Raw genomic sequence first — 26,777 nt, 5'->3', positions numbered from 1 at the left:
TTGAGCATTTTGGTTGTTAAAAAAAATAATCCTCAAGAGACAAACTCCAGGCCTGGGAAAAAATAGACGAATCAACATCAGCTTTTGAGAGGCAATCTAAAAGGATAAAATATTAGTAGAAAATTAAAGAGGAAAACTGGACATACTGTCTACAAGGTTTTGTTCCCTGCAGATATATAAATACTCAAGAGGCTTTTTTTAAAAAATGTTTATGAAGCAATGTTTTATAGGCATTAGGATGTTGGCAGGGAAAAACATTGGCACAGTTCTTTCCACTAGGAAACCACGTTCAGAGGAACCTTAGCACAGCCATGCAACGTTACCTTTTCTTTGTAAGACAGAATATAGGGTGGATCTGTCATTAGAACAGCTTATTTACTAATCCCAGCAAAAGTCAATGCCATTCAAAAAAGTCTTACCTGCTACAAGGTGTGTACAGCCATTGCACAATGGTGTGGTTAAAACTGGGATTCAATTCCTGGGCAAAGTTCACTGTCCCATGGAGTTGCACATTTCATAATAAGAGTTTTAAATAGGTCATCCACTCACAGACCTAACGATTAAAGGTCAAACCAAACCAGCTTCTAACTGTAAAATTCTACCTTGGAGGGCACTGGCTTCCTGATGTGTTCAGCTTTTAAAAAAAGCACTGAGCATTGGTTTCAAACCCCCTTCCGAACCTACTCTGTGAGGTGGGGGCACAAGAACTTCACTTTGGAGACACCCAGGCCGTTCTGCTGCATTGCCCTAAGAAACCGCAGCAGAACAGGACATGGGCACAGAACAGCAGGGCAGCACCGTGCACCCCAGGACAAACCACACACACACGTTGATTTTCTCCTCCCAGGATAGGTAAATACACAACAAATCGATTTCTTTTTCACTGCTCGTATCTGCAATCAAGTGCTTACTATTGACTATAAGGCCACTCACAGAAGGAAAGCAATGGCATCTTGTCGTGCTCCCCGTGTTTGCGCAGGGATACCGGAATGTGTTAAATTTGTCAAATCAGACAGTTTAATAAGCCACTTACTTGAGCAGGGAAACATCTGCATTCCTAATGGTGTGAACAAGTGTTAATTATTGCTTGCTATTTTAGGGAAAATATGCCGATGATATCACAAAGGAAACGCATACCTACAAATAGTTGAAGATATTCTCCAGCTGCTGGCACGTGTCCAGAGCTGAACACAACACTCTTTGGGAGAGGCCGGAGTACTCAGCACTTCCCATAACTGAGGCAGAAATATTGTCGGCAAAGATTCAGTCTCATTATCACGTTTTTCGTGCTTAGAAAGGAAGCACGATGCCGAAATATTTTGGGGTTTTGCTTACAGTATCTTCACATTTCCAGTAGCTCAAATTAAACTGGATGTGGCTGCAAGGAAGGGACAATGGAAAGGGAATTTTATTTCAGAAATTCCTGTGAAGGTTGAACTTTCATTTTCCCCCTTTGTTACAAGTTTTAAAACACCACAGCATGCGAGAACTGTGCCAACACACAATCCCGTATCTGTAATCACAGAATCACAGAACTGTGAAGTGCCTTTGGTTAAAAGGCCTCACTAGCATAATATCAGGCTATTTCTCTTTTATTTCTACTTTCACAAGAAGTTTAATTGCCACAGGAGCTTATTCTGTTGATACCAGAACAAGGTGCAGATTTAATCCTGTCACACAACTCCCATTTAAAGCACATCACACTCATTACGGAGGAAGAGCTCATTTTGGTGAGAGCACTGAGACGGAAGTCGGCGGATGTGGGTGCTGCTCCCCAGTTCGTCAAGATTCCTCTGCAATGTTAAAACAAGTAATCAATGTTTCTTTGCTTTTCAGAGTATACTCATACACAGAAAGAATCCATTGATGGATTAAACTTACTGATAGCATAAAAGGCTGACAAAGAAGTCTTCTATGCCACCCCAGCTCTCTCTTGGAGAGTAGAGAGCGGTAATTTCAGTAGAGAGAGGGCATTTCAACCACCAGCTATTTTTGTAGACCTCTGGCTAAGAAGGAAGGGTTAATAAAGCTGTGAGAAGTTTCCTTTAAGTCTTAAATTAAGTGTTGGAAAATGTCTTTCATCCTACATCACTTAGTTGCTTTTTGTGTAATGAATACACAATAAACGTCAAACAAATAGTCAAATCAAATGACCACACTACCCAGTGCTAAGACAAAAGCCGTTTTAAAGAATGGGTTGAACCCAAGACCACACTGCAGCTTCCTGCCCCCTTTCAGGTTGGAAACAACAAGCCTATTTTTGCCAGAAACTCCTACCAACAGAAAAGAGTAAAAGATAAAATAGCTCCTACTCATTCTAAATTCAGCCAAATCCCAAGGACAGATCACTAACCCTCTTCCAATCTTTCTAAAGCAGCAGAATCTGTATTAATAAAGTCATACACTCATAACACAGACTACATGAAAAAATGGAAGACTACATGAAAAAGTTCATGTACACCTACAACAGAATAGTTAAAAGTTTTGTTTATTTGCTGGGATTTTTTTCCTAAGAGTCAAAAGCCACCCAGTTTCCTGGGAGCTTAAGAAATCTGAAGTTTTACCTGAACACTGAGGAAATGGCACGTACTGTCCAAAGGCAAGTTGAAAACCCTGGCAGTCTGCTGGTTCTCTGAACAGCAGGACTCTACCACAAGAAATGCTTGCATTTTGAGCACATGATGCCCTCACCAGCTCCAGTCAGCGACGGGCACTACGGGTCCATGCCAGGACCTAAGCTGGGAGTCAGGCACGCAGCAAACACACAGTTCCTGCTCATCCACACCCCCGCACTCCCACACCCACTCTCACCAACTTCCACTTGAACTCGACACGGGAAAGGGCCTGTGCTCACACAGAGTCACAGAATCGCTCGGTTGGAAAAGACCTCTGAGATCATCACGTCCAACCGCTCCTGTCTACCCACTAAACCATATCTTTAAGTACCTCATCGACCCGCTCTTTAAATACATCCAGGGATGGTGACTCCACCACCTCCCTGGGCAGCCTGTTCCAGCTTCTGACAACCCTCTCAGTAAAGAACTTCCTCCTTATCTCTAACCTGAACCTCCCTTGGCACAGCTTGGTGCCGTTTCCCCTTGTTCTATCCTCCATCACCTGGGAGAAGAGACCAGCACCCACCTCTCTACAAGCTCCCTTGAGGTAGTTGTAGGTGGTGATGAGGTCTCCCCTCAGCCTTCTCTTCTCCAGGCTAAACAACCCCAGTTCCCTCAGCCGCTCCTCATCAGGCTTGTTCTCCAGACCCCTCACCATCCTTGTGGCTCTTCTCTGAACACGCTCCAGAATGTCTCTCACTGATGTCTCTCATGATTTGGGACCTGACATGGTTTTTAAGTTCCGTTTAACTTCATAAACTAACGGCCTCCCTCCTCTGTTCCACGTAAATGTCTCCCTGGTGGGAAGTCACAGATGGCTGCATGTAAAATGGTAACTTTGCACAACTGAACCATACTACAATATTCCGTATTTGGCACTGGAATAATGGAAATCAACTTTAATGTAGAAGAGGGACACGTGTAAAAAGAGCAGAGTATCCCACACAATCAAAATGTAAAATAGATCACAATATTTTTCACTTTTTCCTTTTTAGCTACTCCTGTGCTCATCCAAGTTCACCCTTAACTCCTCTGACATGATGTAAATTACATTAAAATACCAAAGTCGTGATTTTTTTAGAAGCATGTTTAGCATCACATTTCCAAGTCTTTATACATTAGAGGATTTTTATGCCTAAAGGCGCTTTTTTGCTGTACGCCCAAAAAGCAACGTTCACAGGGCAATTAGCACATTTCCATGGTGCTTAGTCTTCATACAGCACCTCACAGAAACTCTTCTGAAGCCACCGCAATACCAGGTAAAATTTCATTTCATCTACGCGTACAGCAATGTTTTGTGATAGTCTCTTAGTGTGATTAAAACCAGAAAATGCTTAAGAATTTCTATATTAAATTTATGCCTATTTCCTGTTTAATTCAGTTGACAGCTCCTCTATTACAACATAAATTGAATTAATCTGTTCTTGTTCTTTAAGACTGCTCTGAGGAAAACAAAGAAGATGGATCAAGAGAAATTAAGTCACAATTTCTTCAAATGAATTTCTAAACATGAACTTAAGAACCTCCAAATAGGGTATGGTAGGAATTTACTGCATCAAAATACAAGTGCAGAATACAGCATTAGCATCTGCTTCAAATGCTAAGCAAATAAATTAATAATAAAGTAAAATACATGGTGGCTTGGTTGTTTTTTACTACAAAAACAACTGCACTGCAGAAAAGATGTGCAGATAATGTCTCTCTCTAAGGTCCTGGATTGTAGATTCTCCAGTTGAAGGAAATACGTTGTGGGATTTCAGCAGAACTACACGAACACCTCCGTGAAAGCACTGCAGAATTCAACGGGCACATTCCTTTCATTTTCTAGCCAGAAATATTTTCACTTCACGCACAGAATAGGTCTTATTTTATTACACGTAACAAACTGAAGCATAAGTAATAGCATCCCCATTTTCACTGCAGTTAAAAACTGCAGGCAATAAAATCCAATGACCAGGCTGGGACAAGAGCTGTTCCTGCAGGTGCTGCCACATTTAGAACCGAACCAGGTGTAGCAAGGCAGGACTGCAGCAACCAAATCAGGGGACTAATCACTATATAGAAAAGCAAAGCTAATTAGTAAAGCTGCCTGGCTCTTCCATTCCACTGGAATCAGAAGAGAGACCGGCTTCCCCCTCCTCCTTTTTTAAATACATATGTACTCATTATTTAGACTACATTTACAGTCAAGGTACTGTAATATTACTGTTCTTCTCAAAGACTGCCCTAAATATGTAATTCTACTGAATACAGACTAAACAATTTATGAAATTCCTCCTACAGAGATGCTGTTAGTTGATAGCTTCAGAAAAATGGATTCTCAGGCTTTTCCCTGCAAATTAAAACTCGAGAAGCAAAGGAACTCTACAGCAAGGTGAAAAACTAGGAGACTTCACCCACACTTGAGGAAAAGAGGGACAAACAGACAAATCGACAATATGCAACCTTCATTACTAGCAAGACAAACCAAATTTTATATCAAAGTAAAAATATGAACCCTTGACTTCAATTATCAAAATCAAACCAACCATGCATAATATTTAAATTGGTATTTCTCAAAGCTTCATGCTCATCAGTTGACATCCATTAAATATGTCCACTTCCTGATACACTCAGCCTCTGTGTGTTACTTTTGCTGAACAGATGACTATTGTATAAATGGATGCAAGCAGTTCTATAACTTAGTATGTTTTAAAGGGATTTTAACTTTAATTCATCACCAGCCAGGCAGTGCCACTTTTGCATTTGCTACATCTTCTTTCTGCCCATGATCTTTCTTTTAGATGGAGACCAAAGTTTAAATAAACAAAAACAGCTTATTAACTTTATTTAACACGTAATTCTAGCTGGATGCATGAAGTACAGCAAAATTAAAGGCTTATCAAAACACGTTTTTAAAATGCAGCTGGTGAATTCAGTAATTGTTTCCAATCACCACCGCATTCTGCTTTGTGGAAGCAATGAGTCTGTACTTTTCAAGGATTATTTTTTTTCCAGTTTCAGTATGAAACTACCCTGTTTTGAATGTCTAATGTCAACTTACCGACTGGTATAGCAAAATACTACAGCAATTAATTTCTCTACAGGATGCTACAAATGCTTTCCTCATTTCAAGAGAGCCCAGATTCCTAGTCAGCACTCTGATTTCTGGAGAACTTTGGCAGTCCAAACATATACACCTCAAATATTTTGTACTTAATTTAAATAGCTTTACACTTGGGTGTAAAAAGAATGAACTTCTCATACTATAGTTTGTTCACTATATAAGCACACACTTTTTCTAATTATACATTTTACTAAAGAATTACTTTTTAAACAAAATCAAACTCTCCTCTGTAAATAAAAAAGCTTTGCACAGATTACACATGCTCCTATGCTCCTGCAGAAATCCCAAAGATTTTATGGTGGTGTGGGCCGACAGAAACAGGAGCGGTAAAACGTGCGGTTTGCAGCGAGATCACTCCCTGCTGCTCACAGCCACAGTGCACGTCCCACAGCACCTGAGCTTTGTAATAGTATTTGCTTTTACTTATTAAAACAATGACTTGTCACCAAATAAGCCAGATACTACTTTACGCTCATACTCAATATATTTTCATTCGAACTATTCATGAAAAAAGCTTTGTGTCAACTTAGTATTTCTTAGTCTGATGCAATAGGTTAGTTGACAGCCTAACAAAAATGCAGAGTATTGCAAACTGAAGCTGAAATGTAAGAAATCCCTTCCGTGGAATCAGTTAGCAATGTCAGATGAATAGCACTGCTATTCATTTATAAGAACGAGCACCTACCCACGTGGACAAAAATCAGAGATCTCAAGATGTTAGTTTGTAAATAATTATTCGTTATGCATGGTTGAATTATGAGGAACAGAAATGAAGGGGCTGACTACCTCAGACTCCCTATACCAAAAAGGCAGCTTCAAGAGAACTCTTTAATTAATCTGTATTCACAAATTTATTTCTGCTATTAAACGATAAGAATCACAGCTTTATTTAAGTCCTGTTAAACTCTGATCAGGTAAACTCAATTGGATTATCTAGAAGCCTATTTAGAAGGAGCTGCTCTGTGTAGGTAAGATAACGGAGATTTAAAAAAGAGTAAGTAAAGATTACTTCAGAGGATCTAGTGTCACATCTCACTGCTGACACTGTCTGTAATACCCCTCAGTCCTTTTTGTTAACATTAGCATTCTTGAGTCAAAAATACATCCACATTTTCTACTCAAAACACTTATATAAATCTCCAAGAAACATATATTATCACTATTTTAGAGATTACAAGATATACAGAGCATCAAAACAATTAAAAAGGGACAGCAAGGACAGTGAGGTGGCTTGCTCACAATACTAAGGCGAGTCTGAGCAAGAGCCTCGAATTTTCTCGCTGTGTGACAGCTGCCCAACTTCCACACAGCTTTATCCAGACACCCAGGGAGCCAGGCTCCCTCTCCCAGCTTCCCACAGCTGTACCCACCAGAGAAAATGTTTTGCCTACTTCCCCACTCCAAAATCTGTGACATTTACAACAGCTTCATGGTAAATGCCCCCCATTAGAGCAAATGTTTGTCGTTACATGATGAACCTAGTGCTGCTGTCAGAACAGCTCTTCTCTTCTTCCATGATGTGTTTAGACAGGAATAATAATAAATCCATCACTATACACATCAGGGTGATTACTGGCACGGTCAGATAATTTTTTTCTGTTGCCTACAAAATTAAGGATCACTTTTGGCAGCAAAGAGATCCCAGCTCAGTTATTTTCTTACTGAGACCATATTCTCTTGTTATTTTCTTGAAGATTTTGGTGTCAAAATCCCATGAAGGACTCCTACCCTTCCCCGACCCTGCTGCACATTAACACACCACACAATCTGTACCACAGCATTTGCACCACGCTGCCTACAGGCCATGTCGTAAACCAGCCCTCAAAACTGATCCCTGTCAAAAATAATCTCCCTAAAATAGAAGGGAGAAGGAGTAAGGGTTACCGGGGTTATTTTTAACCCGGACCAGTTCAATGGTCTGATTTACGCTGGGGACCCAACAGAGGTTTTTTTGGTGCAAGCGAGGGTGGCATCCCGGTGCGGAGGAGGGCAGGGATGGCTGTGGGCAGGGGGATGCAGAGCTGGCTTTGAGGCTGAAGCCAGCATGTGGTAAAGCTCGGCCTCAAAGACACCACTCAGAAACCAGAATAAAACTATTCAGCGGCACTGGTTGTGGGAGATTCAAAATAACTACAATGGAGCAGTGTAATAGAAAATAAACTGGGCTGAAAAAACCTGCAGACAATTTCACCAACACCCTAGAAACAATCCCATCTCTTCTAAGCATGTATTTTCCCAGATCTAGAGAGCCACAGGCTGGAGTGATTCCCCATTTATTTTGCATTTCCATAACTAATATTCGGCTCCTACCACTTTTTGAACACAATCTTTCTGAAGTTTTTACAGTATTTCAAGAGACGTCTTCCTCAGCTGGGTCCAGGTAAATTAAAAATGGGCAGTTGTTAATACTGCTCTGCTATTTTAAATATTTAATTTAAAATGAAGAATTATAAAGGGACTGTGACCCAAAATAAACAGGTTTTATTTGGCAGCTTGGTTCAAATTGGTTGATCATGGGAGAAACATTCATAGAATGAGAACATTTCCTTTCCTCTTCTAAAAGTAAGAGCAAAAAGAAAGGGATGAGAAAAAGACCACTATTCTCGTTTGTACTGGGGATGGAGAAAATATCCTAACCACTGTCTGGTATGCAGAACAGAAATGCAAATATCACCTCTATGACCCAGCTGACCCAACATCACCCTGTACTTGAAACAGATATACAGCTACTCAGAATTATTGGAAATACTTATGAGGTTGATTTTTAACACTGAAAACTTACACATATAATTATGTTGAGCTAAATGCATCAAAGGACAATACTGACAGAAATGCCATTTGGAAGCCTCAACTACGAGCATCACTGGTTTTTATTTTCAATTTTAATTGGTGGTATAGTTGAGAAAACAGCCTGAAATTTTGATTTGTGCTATAAAGCACGCATTAATCTGATGACTTGTAAAATTAAAGAGTTACATTTACTCCTGAAAAGTTTAGCTAGTGTGAGATAACCAAAAGCTGCTCTAGCATAAACTCTGGCAAGCTCTCAAACTTACTGCTAAACCAAACCAACTTTTCTTCTTGTTTCATTTGAGAGACTCAATGATGAGCACAGTTCATTTTATAATTTCTAAATCACTTACAAATTTCTTCTTTTAAAAAAATATTATCTATCACGACACAATCTTAAAACACGAGCAGCAGTAATTCCAGGTGTACTTCCCGCACTGTTCCAATACACTGACACAGAAAGACTACCTCATTTCTAAGGCTTTAACTAAAGTGTGTTCACCATCAACTAGATCATTGAAAATAAATGCTTCAGCTACCTCAACTGAGCTCAGTTGGATTAACTCAGAGGTCTTCTTTCTTCAACTTCCTTTTCTTCTGCTTGAAGCCATCATGCTGGCCAGTGACACTTTAATCGCACGATAAAAACCCCCACTTGAATAAAGGCAATGATAACAGTCCTTCTTAAATGATAACCTTTCATAAAAAATTGGTACTGTAGTGTTTCAGAAAAAATAAGACTTCTGCTTTCAAGCACTTTCAAGCTATGGAAAGCCTGATCTCTCTGTTACTCTCAGTGCTCATTTAAGCTAGCAGGGCTGGACTCTTTTTTGCAAGACTTAGTCCTTTAATGTCCCATCATTTTAGCGTGACTATGGTTCCCAGCGATGCAAACAGAACACTACACATGGTATTTATTGGTGCTACTCATATTAACAATAGACTGCATGGACCTGATTAGACTTGTTATTTCTAGTCTGCTCTGCACTATGAAAAGGCCGTGCAACAAAAGCCTAATAATAGTGATAGAGTTTACCCCCAAAAGCAGCCAAGTCTTTTGCAAAACTAAATCAGAACAGCACCCCACTACCCATGGAGATATTATGTCCTCAAGCTATTTCAGAAGTCCACAATGAGCTAAGGCAGAAAATACTTCATATAAAACCATGAACTTAGTACTCAGTTGTTTTACCTAGGGTATTACTAATTAGCTTTCCCCACAGGTTTTCAATATGCTTATGTTCCTAGCCTGTATCAATTCACTGCAGCCACAGAGCTTTGGGTTTCTTTTTGTAATTTGCATTATAGAAACCGTCTGTTGAAAGCATACTGAAGACAAGGCTGTAAAAGTCAAACTCTTCTAGGTTCCTGCCAGTGGTGTTTACAGCACTGTCTCACCAGCACAACTACGTGGGCAGAATTCCTTTCAAAAAGTACTCTCCTTTCCCTTTCCCCACATGCCACTATCTGTAGTCAAGAAATCGAATTGCTTAATATGAAATGTGAATGAATAAATCTCCAACATTCTAAATTTGCAGTTTTAAAGGGAATGTTTAACCTAGCATTGCACTGTACTAACATTATTTTTAACTCAAGTTGTTGTTTTTTTCTTTTTTTTTAATCAATACAATATGCTCTACACAAATGACACACATTTTGTGTAAGTCAAAAACTGCAAAGCAAACAGATGGAGGCACAGACTAAGAAAAGAATTAGAATATCAGAATACAAAAGTTGCTCTTGGAATCCTAGATATGTGGAGCCAGACCCCTATGCTATTATCACACCGTAAAGCTCCTACAATCTTCCTTTACTTTCTTCTGCCTTTCACATTACACTGAACCTTGCTGTTAGGAAACTTGAATTCTAGCTCCACCTGTGCAACAGGTAATTAGAACCACAGATTTTGGTGTGTACTTTAAACCTCATTTAAACTGCTCCTTACTGTACAGAAGAAGGATGAGGCCTCGCATGTTCTAAAGATCTCCTGTAGCTGGAGAAGAAATGACACAATCCTAGTGCTAAACTCGCTATGTATGTGCACTGCCTTCTGGAGAGCTTGCTAAACTAATGTTTAGGAAAGGATGAATGGGCATTTAAAGGGAAGCAAAACGGCCTTGTGTTTTAGAAGCATAGGGCACTAAGTACTCCGAGCCCTCAAAGACCGCCTCCTTGGTACATGAGTGTCCTTCCTCCCTATCTTGTCAAACGCTACACTAAGGAAAGTGTGTCTTTATAAACAGCTGAAATACGATTCTCCATGAAGAAAATGGAACAGAAAGCAGGTTCTACACCTCAAACCAGACAGCATTACATACTGCTAACATTGCTAAAAACTCCCCTCGCTTCTTCTGCATTAATATACTATATAGGAAAAGGTTTAGCTGCCAGTTCGGGAAATTCTCCCACCAGAGCACAGGAGGAGAAAGTCGATAATCAAGATTTCCTTAGATGTAAAGCATAACTAACATAAAGCTACCCTGTCCACTCACAGCGAATGACTTTTTCTTCAAAGTACTCTTAATTAATCTATAACAAAGTCAAAATTATTTCTATAGAAGTACCCAAGAGTGCATATTTCTCATAATATGCACTGAGAGTTGGCTCGAGGGACATTCTACATCTTAACCTGATTTAAAATATACAATTAAAATGCAGGTTCAGTTTTTCAGCTACCAAAGGACTATAACCTACATTCAGGCAAACTCAGAATTCAGATACATATTAGCTCACATAATGACCGAGCACAGAGGGAGTCAACAATACTCCTTCAAAATTAATGTCTATCCAGTTTAAAACCTCAACCCTTCAACATTTACATATGAAACAGTTAATCATGCCAATGAAGCCAGCCACTAGTCAAAGTTACACACACATCTAAACCTCTGTAGACTGAGGGCTTAAAAATTTAACACAATACCTTTGCTCAGAGAAGAAAAACTAGTTTTGTTGGAGCGCTGGTATTCCTGAAGTTGTGTGTCATTCAACACAACCAAGACTTCACTGAACTAGAAATTTCTTATAGACCTGGTAATTATGTTTCTACTGCTTCAGACAATCAGGGGCTTGCTGCCATGTATCCTACCTATGTATGCAATACACACTGATTATTATTTTTCATGTAAAAAACAGTCAATGTAACACATACGCATTTGGCGTCTTCACTTACCATTACACAATTACCCCTTGCTTTCAGAGTACAGAAAAAAAAATAGTTTAAAATCACTGCATTGCAACTGAATGGAACTCAAAAACCCCTCTGAGACAGAAGAGACGAGGAAAAGCAGCTATTCCAGCAGGAGGCAGGGCACAGGAGCTCGTTGCAGCATTGTCACAGATCACAACCTGAACTGTCACAAACAATGGGCAGCAGGAAAGCTGCGGGCACGCAGCCAGTTCAAGAGCACACAGGGTGGAGTAAGGAGCCACCACCTTTTCTTTCAAATATTCTCCTAAAACTATCTTCAAAGCACAAATGTTTTTGTCCCTGAGCAGGAGAGATCAGCCATGAAGGGACCAAATATTCCTACGAACAACACTGACATGAGGCAGAATTAAAGAGCTGTCAAGTAAAATATCTCAAAATCTCTAACTAAGATTCTTAAAAATAAAGTAACTAATATTACATTTTATGTGCCAGAGAAGAATCACACATCCCCCTCTCCATCAACCTGTCTGTGCGTGCTGAACTTTGAAAATTACTGGATTTGAAGATTACAATACCAGTATTTCCAACTAATTGCTAATAGCACGGCTTCTGCCACGTACACAAAGTACGTGGGTTTGGCTGTTTGGGTTTTTTTTTCTTTTAATAAAAGCTGAGCAAAGCAGAAAAATTCCCAGAAGAGGCAACAGTTGCAAAAGGTGACTGGCTATCATTGGTTTCACAGACTACCTTGTTCAATAATATTTACAAATCAGTTACGAAAACCTTGCTGTGGTGCAAACTATCCCACATCTTACTACTGTTTGCACTTGCGCTTTCCTTTCAGGCATTCAGGACAGACTACTGCTGGATACAAAATTCTGGTGTAAATGGATCATGATTTTTAGTCATCAGCAAAATTCCTACCCTCAGCCCTCTGGAAGAGTGCACAGAGAGAGAACACAAGCTTTGAAACACTCCTGTATTACCAGAAGTACACGGTACTTCATGATAATTAATAAAAATATCTTCTCAGTGTTTAAGAGTTCAGTCCTTGCAAACTGTATTTTCATGGGCTTCTCCTACTAGCCTGGTTGAGATAAAGTTGAAATTCATCGCAGTGAATGGGCACAAAGTTATACTACCAACCAAATAATTATTCTTTCTGCATTTACTCTGGGACTGCTGGCATTTTGAATGATTAACCAGGACGCCAGGGGCTGGGGCAAGGACGTCGCGTGTGGAGCCTTTGCAGAAAGCCTGGCTGCCACAGCCGCCGGAGAACGTCTGAATCAGCAAGAAAACTCCACTGTTCTTCCAGAGAGAGACATGCCGTGTCCCTAAATGCCAGCTAATCATCAACAGCCTGCTGTGGACACCTGCACTCCTTTTGGGCAGGGAAATGCCCAGCAACATCCAAACGTGACTGCCAGCACTCTTCATTGTGGTTCTGTAGCTGGTTATTTCAACAGAGCACAAGAAAGCAGAGAGGGGTCTCTGTCCTCACAAAGATTCGGCTGAATATGCCACCTGTGTCACTACACTCTTTATTTGACCAGCTCGGACCAGAGACACCCACTGTAGTAAACCCCTAAGAGCAGCTCGCTGTTTTTTGTAAATATTTACTACAGTGCAGTGAAATACAATCATTTGCAAAAAAAAAAAAAAAGCATGACTGTAGCCAAACTGAATTATTTACTTACCGGTGGGAAATCAAAGTCTATCTGGTTAGCTAAATTCAAGATGTAGTCGATTCGAAACCGGTTCTCTGGATTGGCAAGTTCAACTGGAGGTACCAAGCTGCCCATTGCTGTCACTATTGTCTGCAAAGAAATAACAGTAAAATAATGCAGGGAGTGTCTAAGTAGCCGGCTTTCAATAATTACAAACAAAGCTCGTTAGTTTACCTCTATAGCTTCTTTAATATTGTTTTTTATATCCTGAATTTTCATCCTCTTCTCCCTGTAATAAAAAATACATTATTAATTTATAAGCCAGGAAAGCAGAGTATCTTTTTGAAGCAGGACACACACTTGAAAGTTATTCTATCAAATAGAATGTCACTATTGACTAAAGCACTCTCATTCACTGAACACTTCTGTAGACTTGATTACATATCTCCTAACTTTTCTACTTTACACAGTAAACAGGTATTTGTATCCAAAAAGCAGTGTCTGATTATGCTTAAATAAAAACTTACTACAGTCTCAGAGTAGGACTAAGACATTCTGCAAAATCAAACAGATTTTTTACTCATTTGAATGCAAAATACTAGATATGTGTGGAAGTTATTTAGAAAAGCACAAACTGGAAACAGAGAAAAAAAGGCTAAGTTATTAAAAGTACAAAAAAACTAAAGCACAAAACAGATGTCATAGCAGAAAAAGCCAGAGCAGAGAACTCAACCTAACAGAGACATTCAGACTAACAGTTTGGACATAAAATCTGAAATAAATAATAAAGAGCTAATCCAAATATGTAGAATTACCTTTTAACTACAAGCAGAAGAGTAGGCTTGGAAACCACCTGGAATGCTCCACAGGAGCACTATCGTTTGGGATTAACTGCAGCCAAATTTAAAAGCATAACAGGCTCAAGCAAGCTCGAGTGCAAACCATTGCCTCTACTGCATTTGTGTTGCATTTTATATCAGATCTGGTGGTAGTTATTTTCAATGCTAAATAGTGCAATCAAACGAAATGCACGATCAAACATTTAGTATAACCAGGAGTTAGCATCCTCAAGGTATTACCAGTACTGAGTCTGTAAACTGTAACTTAATTGTACTGCACTATGACAACATTTCTACTTTATTAATTTCTTGCTATATACAGCATAAAATTACTACTTTGAGGTAAACCAAGTTAGCCATGTAATTACTAAAAAAACAAAGCTACATTTTCTAAGTGACCTTTTAATCGTCATTAAACTGTTTCTACAGAATGCTTTCATTATCCGAACATTTACACCAACTAGTTTTCATATTTTTTTTCATTTTGAAAACTAGCATTTTCCAGGACAGCATCCCAGACTTTAAACTTCCAACTTTTTTTTAATCCTTTCAAAGGTAGCGCTCGTGCTTTCAGCCTACAGACCGCAGCTTAGAAACCTCAACTGACTGAGTTAATTAAGCAGTCATATGGCAAATGCTTCATCACTTTTTCATTTCTATAATTATTCACAGCCAGCAACCGAAACGAAACTGAAAGCTTATTCACCAATCAAGAATGCAGAAGAGCAGGAGGAAAAAAAAAAGTACTACTTAAATAACAAGGCAGACGCAGACGTCCAAGAGGGGAGGGAATTTCGGTTATCAAGTGAAAGAAAAATGCAACTTTTGTAAAAGACAGGGTCAAGGCAAACCCCATGGGGCCGTGGAGGACCTTACCGTCCGTTCCACAGCGGTGCAAGCGCGATGGTGAAGCAAATGCTGCTCTGACAGATGGAAAGCAAACAGCAGCACCAAATCTCCTCGCTGGGGATGCACTGCTGTGTGGAGAGCACATCTCCAGAAGCAGCAGAACCTACCCAACACAAACACGACTGTCCCTGAATGTCCGCTCCTCATCACTGAGCGCCGCAGCGCGCTCAAAACTTTGGGGCTGGGCGAGCAAGACCGGCAAAGCTTCATGCAGAAAGAAAATTAAACCATCAATAGTCATACGTAACTTCTTGGTTTCCCTAGACTTTCTGATCTACCCACAGACCACCTTATTCCTGAAGATCACCAGTTTTTTGCTTGAGGGATTTGGATTCACTGATAGGAACAAGGCAGTGAGCCAAGAAAGGCCAAAAGCACTGAACTAAGGAAAAGAAATAAGACAGGAGAAGAGGGGGAAAACTGAGGCCTTTTCACCCTCTTCCCTCCCATCTTCAATGCCTTCTATTGCCTCGGGTCTTAACAAACACTCTAGTCCACAAACCAAGATGTGCAGTGGGTGTACAAATGCTGTATTTTTCAGTTAGGGCGCATACAAGTGCAAAGCCATCAGCCACTTTCCGTTTCTTAAAAATGTTCCTTTATTAAAAAATTTAAATAACGCTATGAAAGCAGGAAGTGATAACCATTGACAGTGTAAGCAATCTGCCTGGCTTGATTTTGCGTCCAGTTTTCAGCTGCGTCTTGAACTTAATGAACGTGCAACCAGATTCTGCCCCATTGAGATAAAAAGGGCAACCGATATCCTTAAAAGTTAATCACAATAGCAGTATTTGTAAAGGATCAAGTAAAGAAATAACATCATTTTGCTTTGCTTTGGAGCACCATCAGAAAGGCAGAATTTTAAAGTTTTCTGATCTCCTTATTCCCTCACCAAACTCTATGTCCTATTCCCTCCTCTACAGCACTTGCAGATAACGAACACAAAGCACTAGCTAAGAGCACATTTGCCCAACTCTTCCACACTGTACAATAAAACATGGTATTTTCATTACAGGTCTCGGTCAAACGCTCATGTTTACACCTCTTCACCAGTCCTCACACTACCAGCAGCACTGCAAAGTGATAATGAATACAGAGTGATGTCAAACTCCAGCAATTAGCAAACTGCTTGATAACCATCATCATCTTTACAACAAGAATACTCATAGTTCCTATTTCTGGTTTTGTTGCCATGGCCCTATAGCATGTCTGGTAAACAAGGAATCTTATTACACTGCAGTGAATGTATCATGTCATTCTGTGTTTTGTAATGTTTACTAAGCATAAATTTTCCATGACAATGAGACACTCAGCACGTTCGTCGATTGGCCATCCAACAGCTTACGTGCAACTGTAATTTCTCATCACAAAAAGAAAGGTGAAATTCACTTTATTTGGGGACTAATCACCTGCAGTAAACAAAAGCTAAACCCCACTTTGGCCAGCCCTTTGCTCTGCCAGAATTGCTTTTGAGAAATCCCAGCCAGGTTGCACCTCAAATTTCCAAAACTAATTGAACTTTATCTCGCCCAGCCACGAAGACCGAGTATTCATCTCAGAAACAAGATTCTTGCTTTTTTCTTTCTTATTCCTGGGTGCTGGCACGATGGCCGACGCTACAGAAGGAAAAAGCTAGGCTCCCAAAACGTTTTCCTCTGGAAGAGCCTGAGCAGCCTGGGAACGGCCCCGTGCTATCCCGGCCAGCGACCAACCGATGGCTCTGCAGGCCTGCTCCGTACCTTAGATGCCATGGGTTAATAAGGTCATATTTTTAATCTTGTTTAAAACTTTTGCTTAGGCTGTGTAGGGTAGGCCAAACAAAGCATTAAACTCCATTAGTTGAGGATTATAAGAAAAATCTCAAATCCTGCTGTTTTCAATATTTAAATGGGCCAAAGTAAAGCTGCACATGGCTTTCAGGAAAACTAATAAAGTCTATTTTAGGCACTATAAAAAAAAATGACATTTGAAAACAGAATGACATAAAAGGTCAGGAAAATCAAATATTCCTTGAATACTAAATACTGATTAGGTTTGTTAAGATATTTTTCTACCTGTGGCTGAGCTTCACTATTAAAATGGCAACACTTTTACTGAGACTTTATCAAATCTTATGCCAGAACCCATTACCAGGTTATCAGAAAGCAAACTGATTTAATTTTATGTTCACCTCTGCTTTACCTTCCAGGTAATACGAATAACCATTATTTGGAACTTGAAAAAAAAGATTCAAAAAATCAAAACCAAAACACTCCAGAGGACCATGGATTGAGCTGCCCAGTATAAATATATCACAGGTAGAAAGGTTAGAAAAAACCAACACTGCAGAACTGAAATGAAAACTAAAGCTTGTTAAAGAATTAAAAGAAAAAAGAAGTAAGAAATCCTGTGCCCCTTTATACCATTAAAATAAATTACTGACAACAAAGAAGTCTGAATTTCTTGGTTGCCACTGACAGGTTATGAAGCCTCACGCCTCGCTGCAAAGTTCTTGTTTGTGGGTAGAGAACAACTCTACTCCTTGTTCAACAGGTAGAGTTTGGACATGAGTGAAGAGAAAAATACAAAGAATTACCTTGTTTTAAATCAGAATGTAGTCTATTACTTCTTTTTTCCAGTGAAAAATAGATAGATTTTATGAAGAGAAACAATATTCTATGTTCTTCCAAGCCTACAAACCTACGACAAGATAGCAAAGCAACAACATTTTTTTCTTTCCTCGAGAAGGAAAGCTAGCCACGATTATACAGGGCTTAACATCTATCCATTATCTAAGTAAGTGGGGAAACCCTCCCCACATCTCCTCCCCCAAATCCCCTGATTATACAGGAGTCTCCACACCTTAAATGCAGGAATACTTTAGGAACTGAACATTAGACACGTCATGAGGAACACTGTGAAGAGGTGAAGTTAACGCTGTGGGATGCACAAGCCGAGTGAAATTAATAAGACTTCAAACAGATAACAAGCAACAGGAAAAGGCTTTTAATGAGGATAAATTATGATTGTCAATTAATCCGACTATAAGCATGGCCTACAAAAGGAACACACTCTGGAATATGAATACTTACAGTACGAATACAAAATGTTGAAACGTATTGCTGAAAGAAATGCTAGCTTTCATCTTCTTTTTTAAAAAAAAAGTATGTCTCTTTCTCAATTTGTCTTTTAACACAGGAATTTCATATCTGTAGCTTTAGCATGATAAATAACACCTTGCAACTTAATTCATTTGGACATTCATTCAACCTTGTCCATTATTTCACCACAGGTGAGCCAGGGTGAACAGCACGGAGAGAGTACACCATGCGACACAGGAACCCTTATTCGAAGTTACTGTCTTTGTATTGTATAATAATCCCCAAAACCATGTTAAAATGTTCGTTATTGATTATGTTTATTACTGTAGCAAATATAAAGGGCATATTTTTAATAGGGCATATTAAAATGTAATCACATAACGTAAATGCAGAGCATTAGCCTTTGTCTTCTTCACAACGCTGTAAACACCTTCAGTGATTGGTATAATGCATAAATTACCTTTATTTCTGAAGCACTGTCCAACTTCGCTCACTCTTGATCTTGCTGACACAACAACTCTAGCCAGTGAAAAGCCTCCCTTGCCTGTGCGAAGCACGGCCCGTTACGTGCATCAATTTGCAAGTGTAAGAGCCAGAATAAAAATCTTACAAAATAATTAGTTTCCCTCTGGCTTTTTATAGGAAAAAAACTACACTGTTGTGTTACAACACGGGTACATCTTGGTTTGCTTCCAGGTATTACCAACAACTGTGAACGCACAGGGAAGTAGCCATGGGCTGTCTGTCCCCTTTCTGCTAACCTTCAAAGGCCCATCGCAATTACACACTGAAAGCAAATTAAAAGGTAATAGACCAGTTTAATTTTAAAATACAATTTCACTTTTTGACAAGCAGTCGCGCACTTCACAGGCACGTGGGTGTTAAACACAGCCATTCATCTAAATACGGCATCTCTGAGGCAGTGAAACATGCTTGTGGATTTCATAAACCTTCCATAAAATCTGCATTAAAATTTGTTTACTGCACCTTATGGAAGACAACAACAATGAAGACAGCACTACCTGCCAATCCACCACATAAAAACAAAGCGGTGCAGTCAAGATCCTCAGACACAAGAGGACAAGCAAGGAAATCCAATTAAGGATTTTGCTACCGATCCACATTACAAAAACTCTGCGGTACTTTACAATTCAATAGTAAGAGAAATTTGGTTTAGTATCCTGGGTTATTTCTAACAGAACAACATGCCAATTATCTCAAAATATGACAGCTACAACCACACACTGGGCAGAGGCCAAGTCAGAGGCACTTGAAAATGGGGGGAAATGGGTGCCCTGAGTGTTCAGAGTGAAGTTGAAATAATTCAACTTAGACTTATGACAAAGCACCGACTTTACAGACAAAACTGCTAAAATGCGATAGCAAAAACCACTGAATATCTTTTGCAAATCAAACTCCTCATTTGTATCACACCACAGAGATACCTCAGTAATTCTGCCAGCTTCAAAGGGATTTCCTATTTTGTGCAGTTCAAGACCAAAGAGGATGAGCACACATGGTACCGCGGGGCAGGAGCTGCCATGCACAGCAGCCACTCCGGACGGCTTCCGACAGGAAATGTCGTTTAGTTGGGTCCTCACTTGCAGCAGAATTGAAAGAAATTTTCTAACCTCAATAATGCTTTGTTCCTGATAACTCTGTGACCTTGTAAGAGAAAAAAAAGTTACCAAAGGCGCAGGTAGCTGACAAAACATCATCTCGAGTGGTGTTCAGCCAACGCTGTGCTGGTAGCACTGAGCACGTATGGACTGAGCCTCTCGTCAAAAGCAACAGAGCCTTGCTGCCGCTGGATGCAGAAACCCCCAACATCTACTTCACTTGGAAGATTCTTGGTTTTATTTCTCCAAGACTATGGCTAAGAACAAATTGTACCACCCGGCTACCATGATTGACTGTTAGAAGAAATAACAATAATAGAAAAAGAGTAGCTATGAGGAGAGACTGATTGCTTTCTCTGTAAACACCACCTTTCTGAAAAAGACAAACTCAACAGGTTGAATAATTTGGTCATGACATACTTTGATTTAAAGTCATGGTTTCAAATTAATTATGTTGTACAGATCTGTGATCGAAAGGATTTGAGAGAACTTAGTTCAATATCCTCTGAAGTACAACCACACGCATGTGATGCAATATACAGAATAGATGATACACACGAAGCTTCTACAAGTTCCCTTTTAAATACTGGAAAAAGCACTATAAACTGCTTTACCATTAGGGTCTTTTTAATGTATTACAATATTTACCTGCATGAGTTACATGCACATCGTAATATGGGCCCATAAATAGATGACAATATGATAAGAAATATAATCACAAAAAGATACCTTCTATTTAAGGAATGACAATCATTCCCTAAGTCAGAAAAAGAGAAAACACAAGTTACTGAAGCACGAAAAAAACCCACATCACAGCTATCACAACAAAAGTTCCTGTCAGGAAATAAACTTTAAAAGTAGAAATGTGAAAGCAGAGCTGCTGCTGGTTTTGATCACTATTCACACTGCAGCATTAGTCCAGGTGTAAAGGTGGAAGGGTAACGTCATGGCTATCTGATGTGAAGACTGGTGGTGCACAGGTCTGGCTCCTGGTGAGGCTCAAGGAGCCCAGAGGGGGCTGGACGTCCCCCTGGCATCTCTGTCCCCAGGGTTGCTCGGGCAGGCAGGGCCAGCCATGGCACCCCATGGCAACCCATCAAACCACCCTCCCAGGTGGCTGCGGCACAGAGAGGCTGCTCTGGCTCTAAGCCACCTTGGGGCTTAGACCCTTCGACTTTGCAAATTCCTATGTAAAACCAGTTTAGCTGGTTTACAGTCCCTTCACACCTGTAAGTGGCACAGAGACCATCGCAGACTCAATATTACAGAATCACAGAACGTTAGGGATTGGAAGGGACCTCAAAAGCTCATCCAGTCCAATCCCCCTGCCGGAGCAGGAACACCCAGATGAGGTTGCACAGGAAGGCGTCCAGGCGGGTTTTGAATGTCTGCAGAGAAGGAGACTCCACAACCTCTCTGGGCAGCCTGGTCCAGTGCTCTGTCACCCTCACTGAGAAGAAGTTTCTTCTCAAATTTAAGTGGAACCTCCTGTGTTCCAGTTTGTGTCCGTTACCCCTTGTCCTATCATTGTTTGTCACCGAGAAGAGCCTGGCTCCATCCTCGTGACACTCACCCTTTAAATATTTATAAACATGAATGAGGTCTCCCCTCAGTCTCCTCTTCTGCAAACTAAAGAGCCCCAGCTCCCTCAGCCGCTCCTCATAAGGGAGATGCTCCACTCCCTTAATCATCTTTGTAGCCCTACGCTGGACTCTCTCCAGCAGTTCCCTGTCCTTCTTGAACTGAGGGGCCCAGAAGTGGACACAATATTCCAGATGCGGTCTCACCAAAATATTAGGAAGCACAATTCTGCTTATGCTGCTCCGTTTACCTCAGCTACTTAACTAATGATAGTTTAGGTTGGGAAATAAAATAAAAGTGTTCACAAAGAGCTCTGTGATGCACGAGGTTGACCAAGACCCTTTAATTCATACTGTGCAATTAAACACCTTTGCAAATAGCAAACTTGGTCTCTAGTTCTTCAGGCACACACACTCCCGTTTCGTTTTCTTGCTCTAAGTACAGGTAATTAAGTGTATTACAACAAAAGGTGTCCTCAAAAGTGTAGTATTCTCCCTCGATGCTTGATACAGTAACTAACAAGGCTAGAGACTTCTGAGCGGACTTGGTGATGCTTTTCTGGTGAGGAAGGACGCCTCTCAGAACCAGCAGGAACAGGAGGGTTCGAGTCCAACTTGCTGAGTCATCTCACCTTGTCCAATTCACCGTTTTGAGAGAACCATTTCAAACTGCTGTCAGGAAGCACAAACACTTCTTTAAAAATTACTTCTTTTAGCACTGTGAATGTGGCCATTATCAACGCAGAAAAGGACACGCACATTGGCCATCAGCTTTTTGAAAACCTGTGCAATAGCACTGAAATACAGCACACGACACCTCTCAGGACATACCCTTCGCTGTTCCAAGCTGTCTGCTCGTACAGCCATCCTTCACAGCAGATCCAACCTGCCAGGGACTCCCGAGTTACTTGACTGGGTCTAATCGATCTCTTCATGCCCAGAGAAAACACTGTTGTGTGAGTGCAGCCCGACCAGCCCCTGCAGCACACACAGATCAACAGCACCTTCTGTTAAAACTGGGGTATTTGATGTGTTATTCAGCACTTCAGACTTGTAGTGCAGGAACTGTGCTTTAAAGCAGGCAGGCGATGGCAGAGTTAGTGGGGGTTCTTGTTCACACCTTAGTTTCCAGGCATTTTCAAAGCACTTTTGTTTAAACTTTGAATCGCTGATCTGATGAGCGCTCTGTGAGTTTCATTTGCTCTGACACTGTTTTGTAAATGTCTGCATTCTGGTAATTTCTTCCAGGAGGACTGGGTATGAAGCTTTCCAAAGAGGGCAATCACGTCTCAGAGCTCTTCAGGGGTTCAGGTACAAGAATTAGAGGAATAGCTCCTATAATGGCTAATGACCTCACTGCTAATTAAAAATAAAAACATACACAGCTGGCTAAGTGCCAGCATTAAATGGAAAGAAGCCCTAAAATAAAAATGGCTGGAACAAGGGATGCCGAGTAGGTACACACACAGACCAGCCCAAGCAGGATGCAGTGCGCTAGGAAAGATGGTAACGAGAGAGGTGGAAGATGTCCAGCCCTACAAATACCTTGATTTTATCTACGTTATCTTCTGAAATTCTTCTGGCATGTGATATTGCAGACCGGTGATCTGGAAGGTGCTTGCCTCTAACAGTGACAAAACCTAAGGGTTTTAATCCAAAACCCTGCACATGAGCAGGTGAGACACAGCAGTCAGGACAGCACAACCCAAACTGAAAAATGGGAAGGCTCCAATTCGTCCAATGTGGTGTCCCACCAGAACAAGGTAAATTCTACTACACATGCTTCTACAAGCATTCACTGTAACTTTTGTCTGATTGACCCATTTTTATTCTCACTCCACCCTTCCAATCTCTTGATTTAATATGACTAAATTCCACTAAAGTATGCAAAGAGCTCCGAATATGGTACCAAAGCTTTCCAATTTCACTAAGAGTACAACTGAAACAGCTAACTTGTCCTTGTTGAGGACGTACACTTCAGTTGTCCAAAAAACTGTGTGCAATCAAAGTTTGCTAATGTAACATCTGGGAAAATTATTACAATATTCAAACGTACATGTGCTCATAAAGACTCAAATTTAAGTGCATACTGACCACAGAAATTCTTACAGATACATCTGACCAGGCCAAATACAGAGTGCTACTGAGCTGTCTGATCAGTAACAGCTGACATCGGGTACCTGCAAAGCTGTTTGCTACCAACTGATAGTGAAAAATAAAAAAAAGCTTGTGAGTTAGAACAGAAAATTCAAAATACACATTCCCCCAAGGAATATTCACTCAACTATCCATTTCACTTTAAAACTCAGTTCCAAATACTAATCAAGGAGTGAAGGCTGCCCCTTCACTGTGAAGCGACCTGCAACGTGACTGCATTTTCCTGAAAACGCTGCTTTTGCTCCACTCAAATAAAAAAATTATCTAACACATCTCATCATTTTTCCAGTTACTTTTTAAAAATTCAATTAAGTCCTCAATGACCCAAACCTTTACATTTTCTAAATGTTGAAGGATTTAGTATTGAAAGCCTCTAAGTTCAGAATTATATTCTGAAGAGGAAAGCAGTTCAGGCAGTGAATGTAGCATCCAAAAACCAGAGAAGACCATTTGGAAAGAAACACAGGAACTGCTTATTAAACTACGCTGCTGTCACTGAAAGCTGATCTTAGATTTCAGTGAGATATTAATGCTAAACGTTCTGTCCACCACACATTTCTTACGGCAGTGTCAGACTGCTTTCACTGAATCAACTGCTTTTCTTACAGCTGTAAATCTGGAGTTTTTAACACTGACAAAATCTGAATCAATGAAGTTTTCCACAGTTACCTTCAAGGATGCAGAGCTGACAGATACATTCGAGTTTAGTTAAAAGGCTTAACAAATTCCCTAAATGCTTTCAAACTCAGCACTACCAGGAGAAACTAGAACAGCCCCTTACTGATCTTAGCTTTTGGAAAGTTCAAGTTTGGTCATTCTGTCACATCTAAAAGGTGATTTCCATTATACACTTTATTAAAATCCAGACTTCAATAGAAAGCTAGTCCTGTGAAAAACATTATAGATGTCATGTTTCCACGTAAACAACGAGCACAACACTCTCCCTGAAAACCCCAGAAAAAAACCTCGTTAAATTTGTCAAGGACTGTTAGATTTCAAGAGTTGTGGTTGTGTATTTATACTTCCAGACAGCGTATGAATTTACTATGAGTGTGCACATAACTGCATTTTTAGATCATAGAGTAAGTAAGTATTGGAATGAGCAAATCTGAAAACTCTGTCCCTTAAAGATCCAGGCCAGTGCACAGAGAGGCAGGTGCAACACAGCCCATAACAAAGCAAGGTGCTGACAACTTTGGCTCCGATCCATCAAAGCACTTAAGCACATGTTTAATTTTAAGCACATGAGTAATTCTATCAACTTTAATAGGGCTACTCATGGTTTAAGTACTGCGATGGATGGGGGCCAGAACGCGCAGAACCTTTAAGAACGCTGCACGGCCTATGTTATCTGAGGGCATTCCTCCACTGAACAATTACGTTATAAAAGCTTTGGAAGCAAAATTTACCATAAGTTGAACGCAGCTCTGGTTATGTAAACACAGAGATGCAAGTTATTCTGTAGTCTCTGAAGTTAAAATAGGATGCAAGTTCTCACGTGCAAGATGTCCACGTATCTTTAGTGTGCCCTTATTTTCCTCCAACAGCTCCGTGTTATGGCCATATGCCACCTATGCCCATCACACACTGCTTCGAAATGGGGCGAATCACGGTTAAGCAATCTTATGCAGAAAAGACCAAATATTTAGCTACTAGTTACGCTTCTTACATAAGATGCTACTAGGTGCAGTCTGAAAACGTTACTACTACAGCGTTTCAACAGCAACCTTGCCTGTATACATACCAGGGTAACACAGTTCCAACTGTATCTGGCTTAACAGTTCAGTATCTCCTCTGCAACCTCAATTATTTTGGATATTCAATGCTGTGCACATGCCTCTCTCATACACGCATATGTGGTAAATTCCGATGTTTTAGAGTAAAAAGTATTATATCTTTAAAATGTTTTATACAGGCAATGTTAAGGATGTTAAAAGAAAAACCACACCTGCTCTGCAAGTTTCTAGCTAGCATCTGTAGATCAGAGATGGCTTACTTGATCTCTAAGCTACTCACCAGAAAATTCTGGATCTTGTTTTATCTGAATACGGCTTCAAAAATTGTTACCAAGTTTTAGAAAACAGTTTTCTAAAAAATTAAGAGAACAGAACAATTCAGAAAATCCTTTACAGGCGTTTTCCAGGTCGAATCAGTCTCACTAAACAGTAACACTAAAGAAACACCTGCTTTTATCCCTGTACTCACGCCGTAGGTCGGGAAAGCTCCAGAAAAATTTCTCTTCTATAGCCATATTGTCCCAGACGTACAGTGAATTTTAACAGTTTCCAATATAATATCAAGTAATATCTGCTCTGGAACAAGCACTGGAGAAGTCAGCATCAATGAAATGACCCCTGCACCCAGGGACCAACCCTTCCCCATACCAAAGAAAATGCCACAGAGTCGGGCTGCTCCCCGCCGGCTCCCGGGCAGTCACAGGCAGAGGGAAGCATAGGCTGACCGGGAACAAAACCCCTTCTGCCAAACACTGCCAGAATTCCAAACTTCTTCCTCACTTCAGAGTGGAATACAATTGGTGCTGACTATTTTATGATTACTTGTCTTTCCTTCCCTGTTGTGTCACGTAAGCAATGGCACACAAATAAGCCGGCTGAGGTCACTTGTTCTACTCCTGCAGTGCAAGTTAGGGGGACCCAAAACTTCTTTTCAAGAGCAGGGAAAACAAAAGGCCATGCAAAGCCACCGCTTGTAGGTTTGTCTTCATTCTAAAGCTGTCTCAGGCCTTTAAACTAAAATTTATTCGCTCCCTGATCACTACGACTCAAAATTCGGTGCAGCACAGTTTTTGCTCTGACTGTTCCTAGCAGAACCTAAAATTAACACAGCTCTTTCACTCCTTGACTTGGCAATGAGTACGACTGAGAACAAATGTGTGTTTAGGTTTGGGCTTTGCTATTATTTTTATTATTTTATTTTTTCCTCCCTTTCTTCTTTTTTTTTTTTACTTGCTGGTGAACACCCAGCAAAAAGAAAAAGAGAACACCAAAGTAAACAGCTTTTGTGCTAATTATGTTTTCCGAGATATCTTCAGCAAAGGAATTCTATACTACTACTTATTAGATGGACTTTATAGAAAATGAAGTACACTACCAGGGGACTTTAAAATTCCCTTAAATACAATTAAAAAAAAAAGAATGCTTTGAATCTGTGTCACTGCAGTCTCTGATTTTTGCCAGAATTCTCAGCTTATTAAAACAGCGTGTCCAGTGTCCATCAACACATTTTGTCGTGCTACTATTGTTA

General features: G+C 40.2%; 1 protein-coding gene across 1 annotated transcript in view; it reads right to left on the bottom strand.

Moving 5' to 3' along the window:
• Positions 1–26,777, bottom strand: part of LOC104544162 (guanine nucleotide-binding protein G(s) subunit alpha) — a gene marked incomplete at its 3' end in the record, with an annotated part of 92,560 nt that overhangs the window by 41,584 nt on the left and 24,199 nt on the right. The window contains exons 2-3 of the mRNA XM_010188945.1: positions 13,564–13,618; positions 13,360–13,479 (exon numbers count right to left, since the gene is read on the bottom strand). Coding sequence (XP_010187247.1) covers positions 13,360–13,479; positions 13,564–13,618 — 175 coding nt within the window. The remainder of the gene's footprint in view (positions 1–13,359; positions 13,480–13,563; positions 13,619–26,777) is intronic.

Source organism: Mesitornis unicolor, unplaced genomic scaffold (genome assembly GCF_000695765.1).
Source record: "Mesitornis unicolor isolate BGI_N332 unplaced genomic scaffold, ASM69576v1 scaffold42677, whole genome shotgun sequence".
NCBI lineage: Eukaryota > Metazoa > Chordata > Aves > Mesitornithiformes > Mesitornithidae > Mesitornis > Mesitornis unicolor.
Note: the sequence above shows the minus strand (reverse complement) of the source record. Positions and strands in the feature narration are given on the sequence as shown.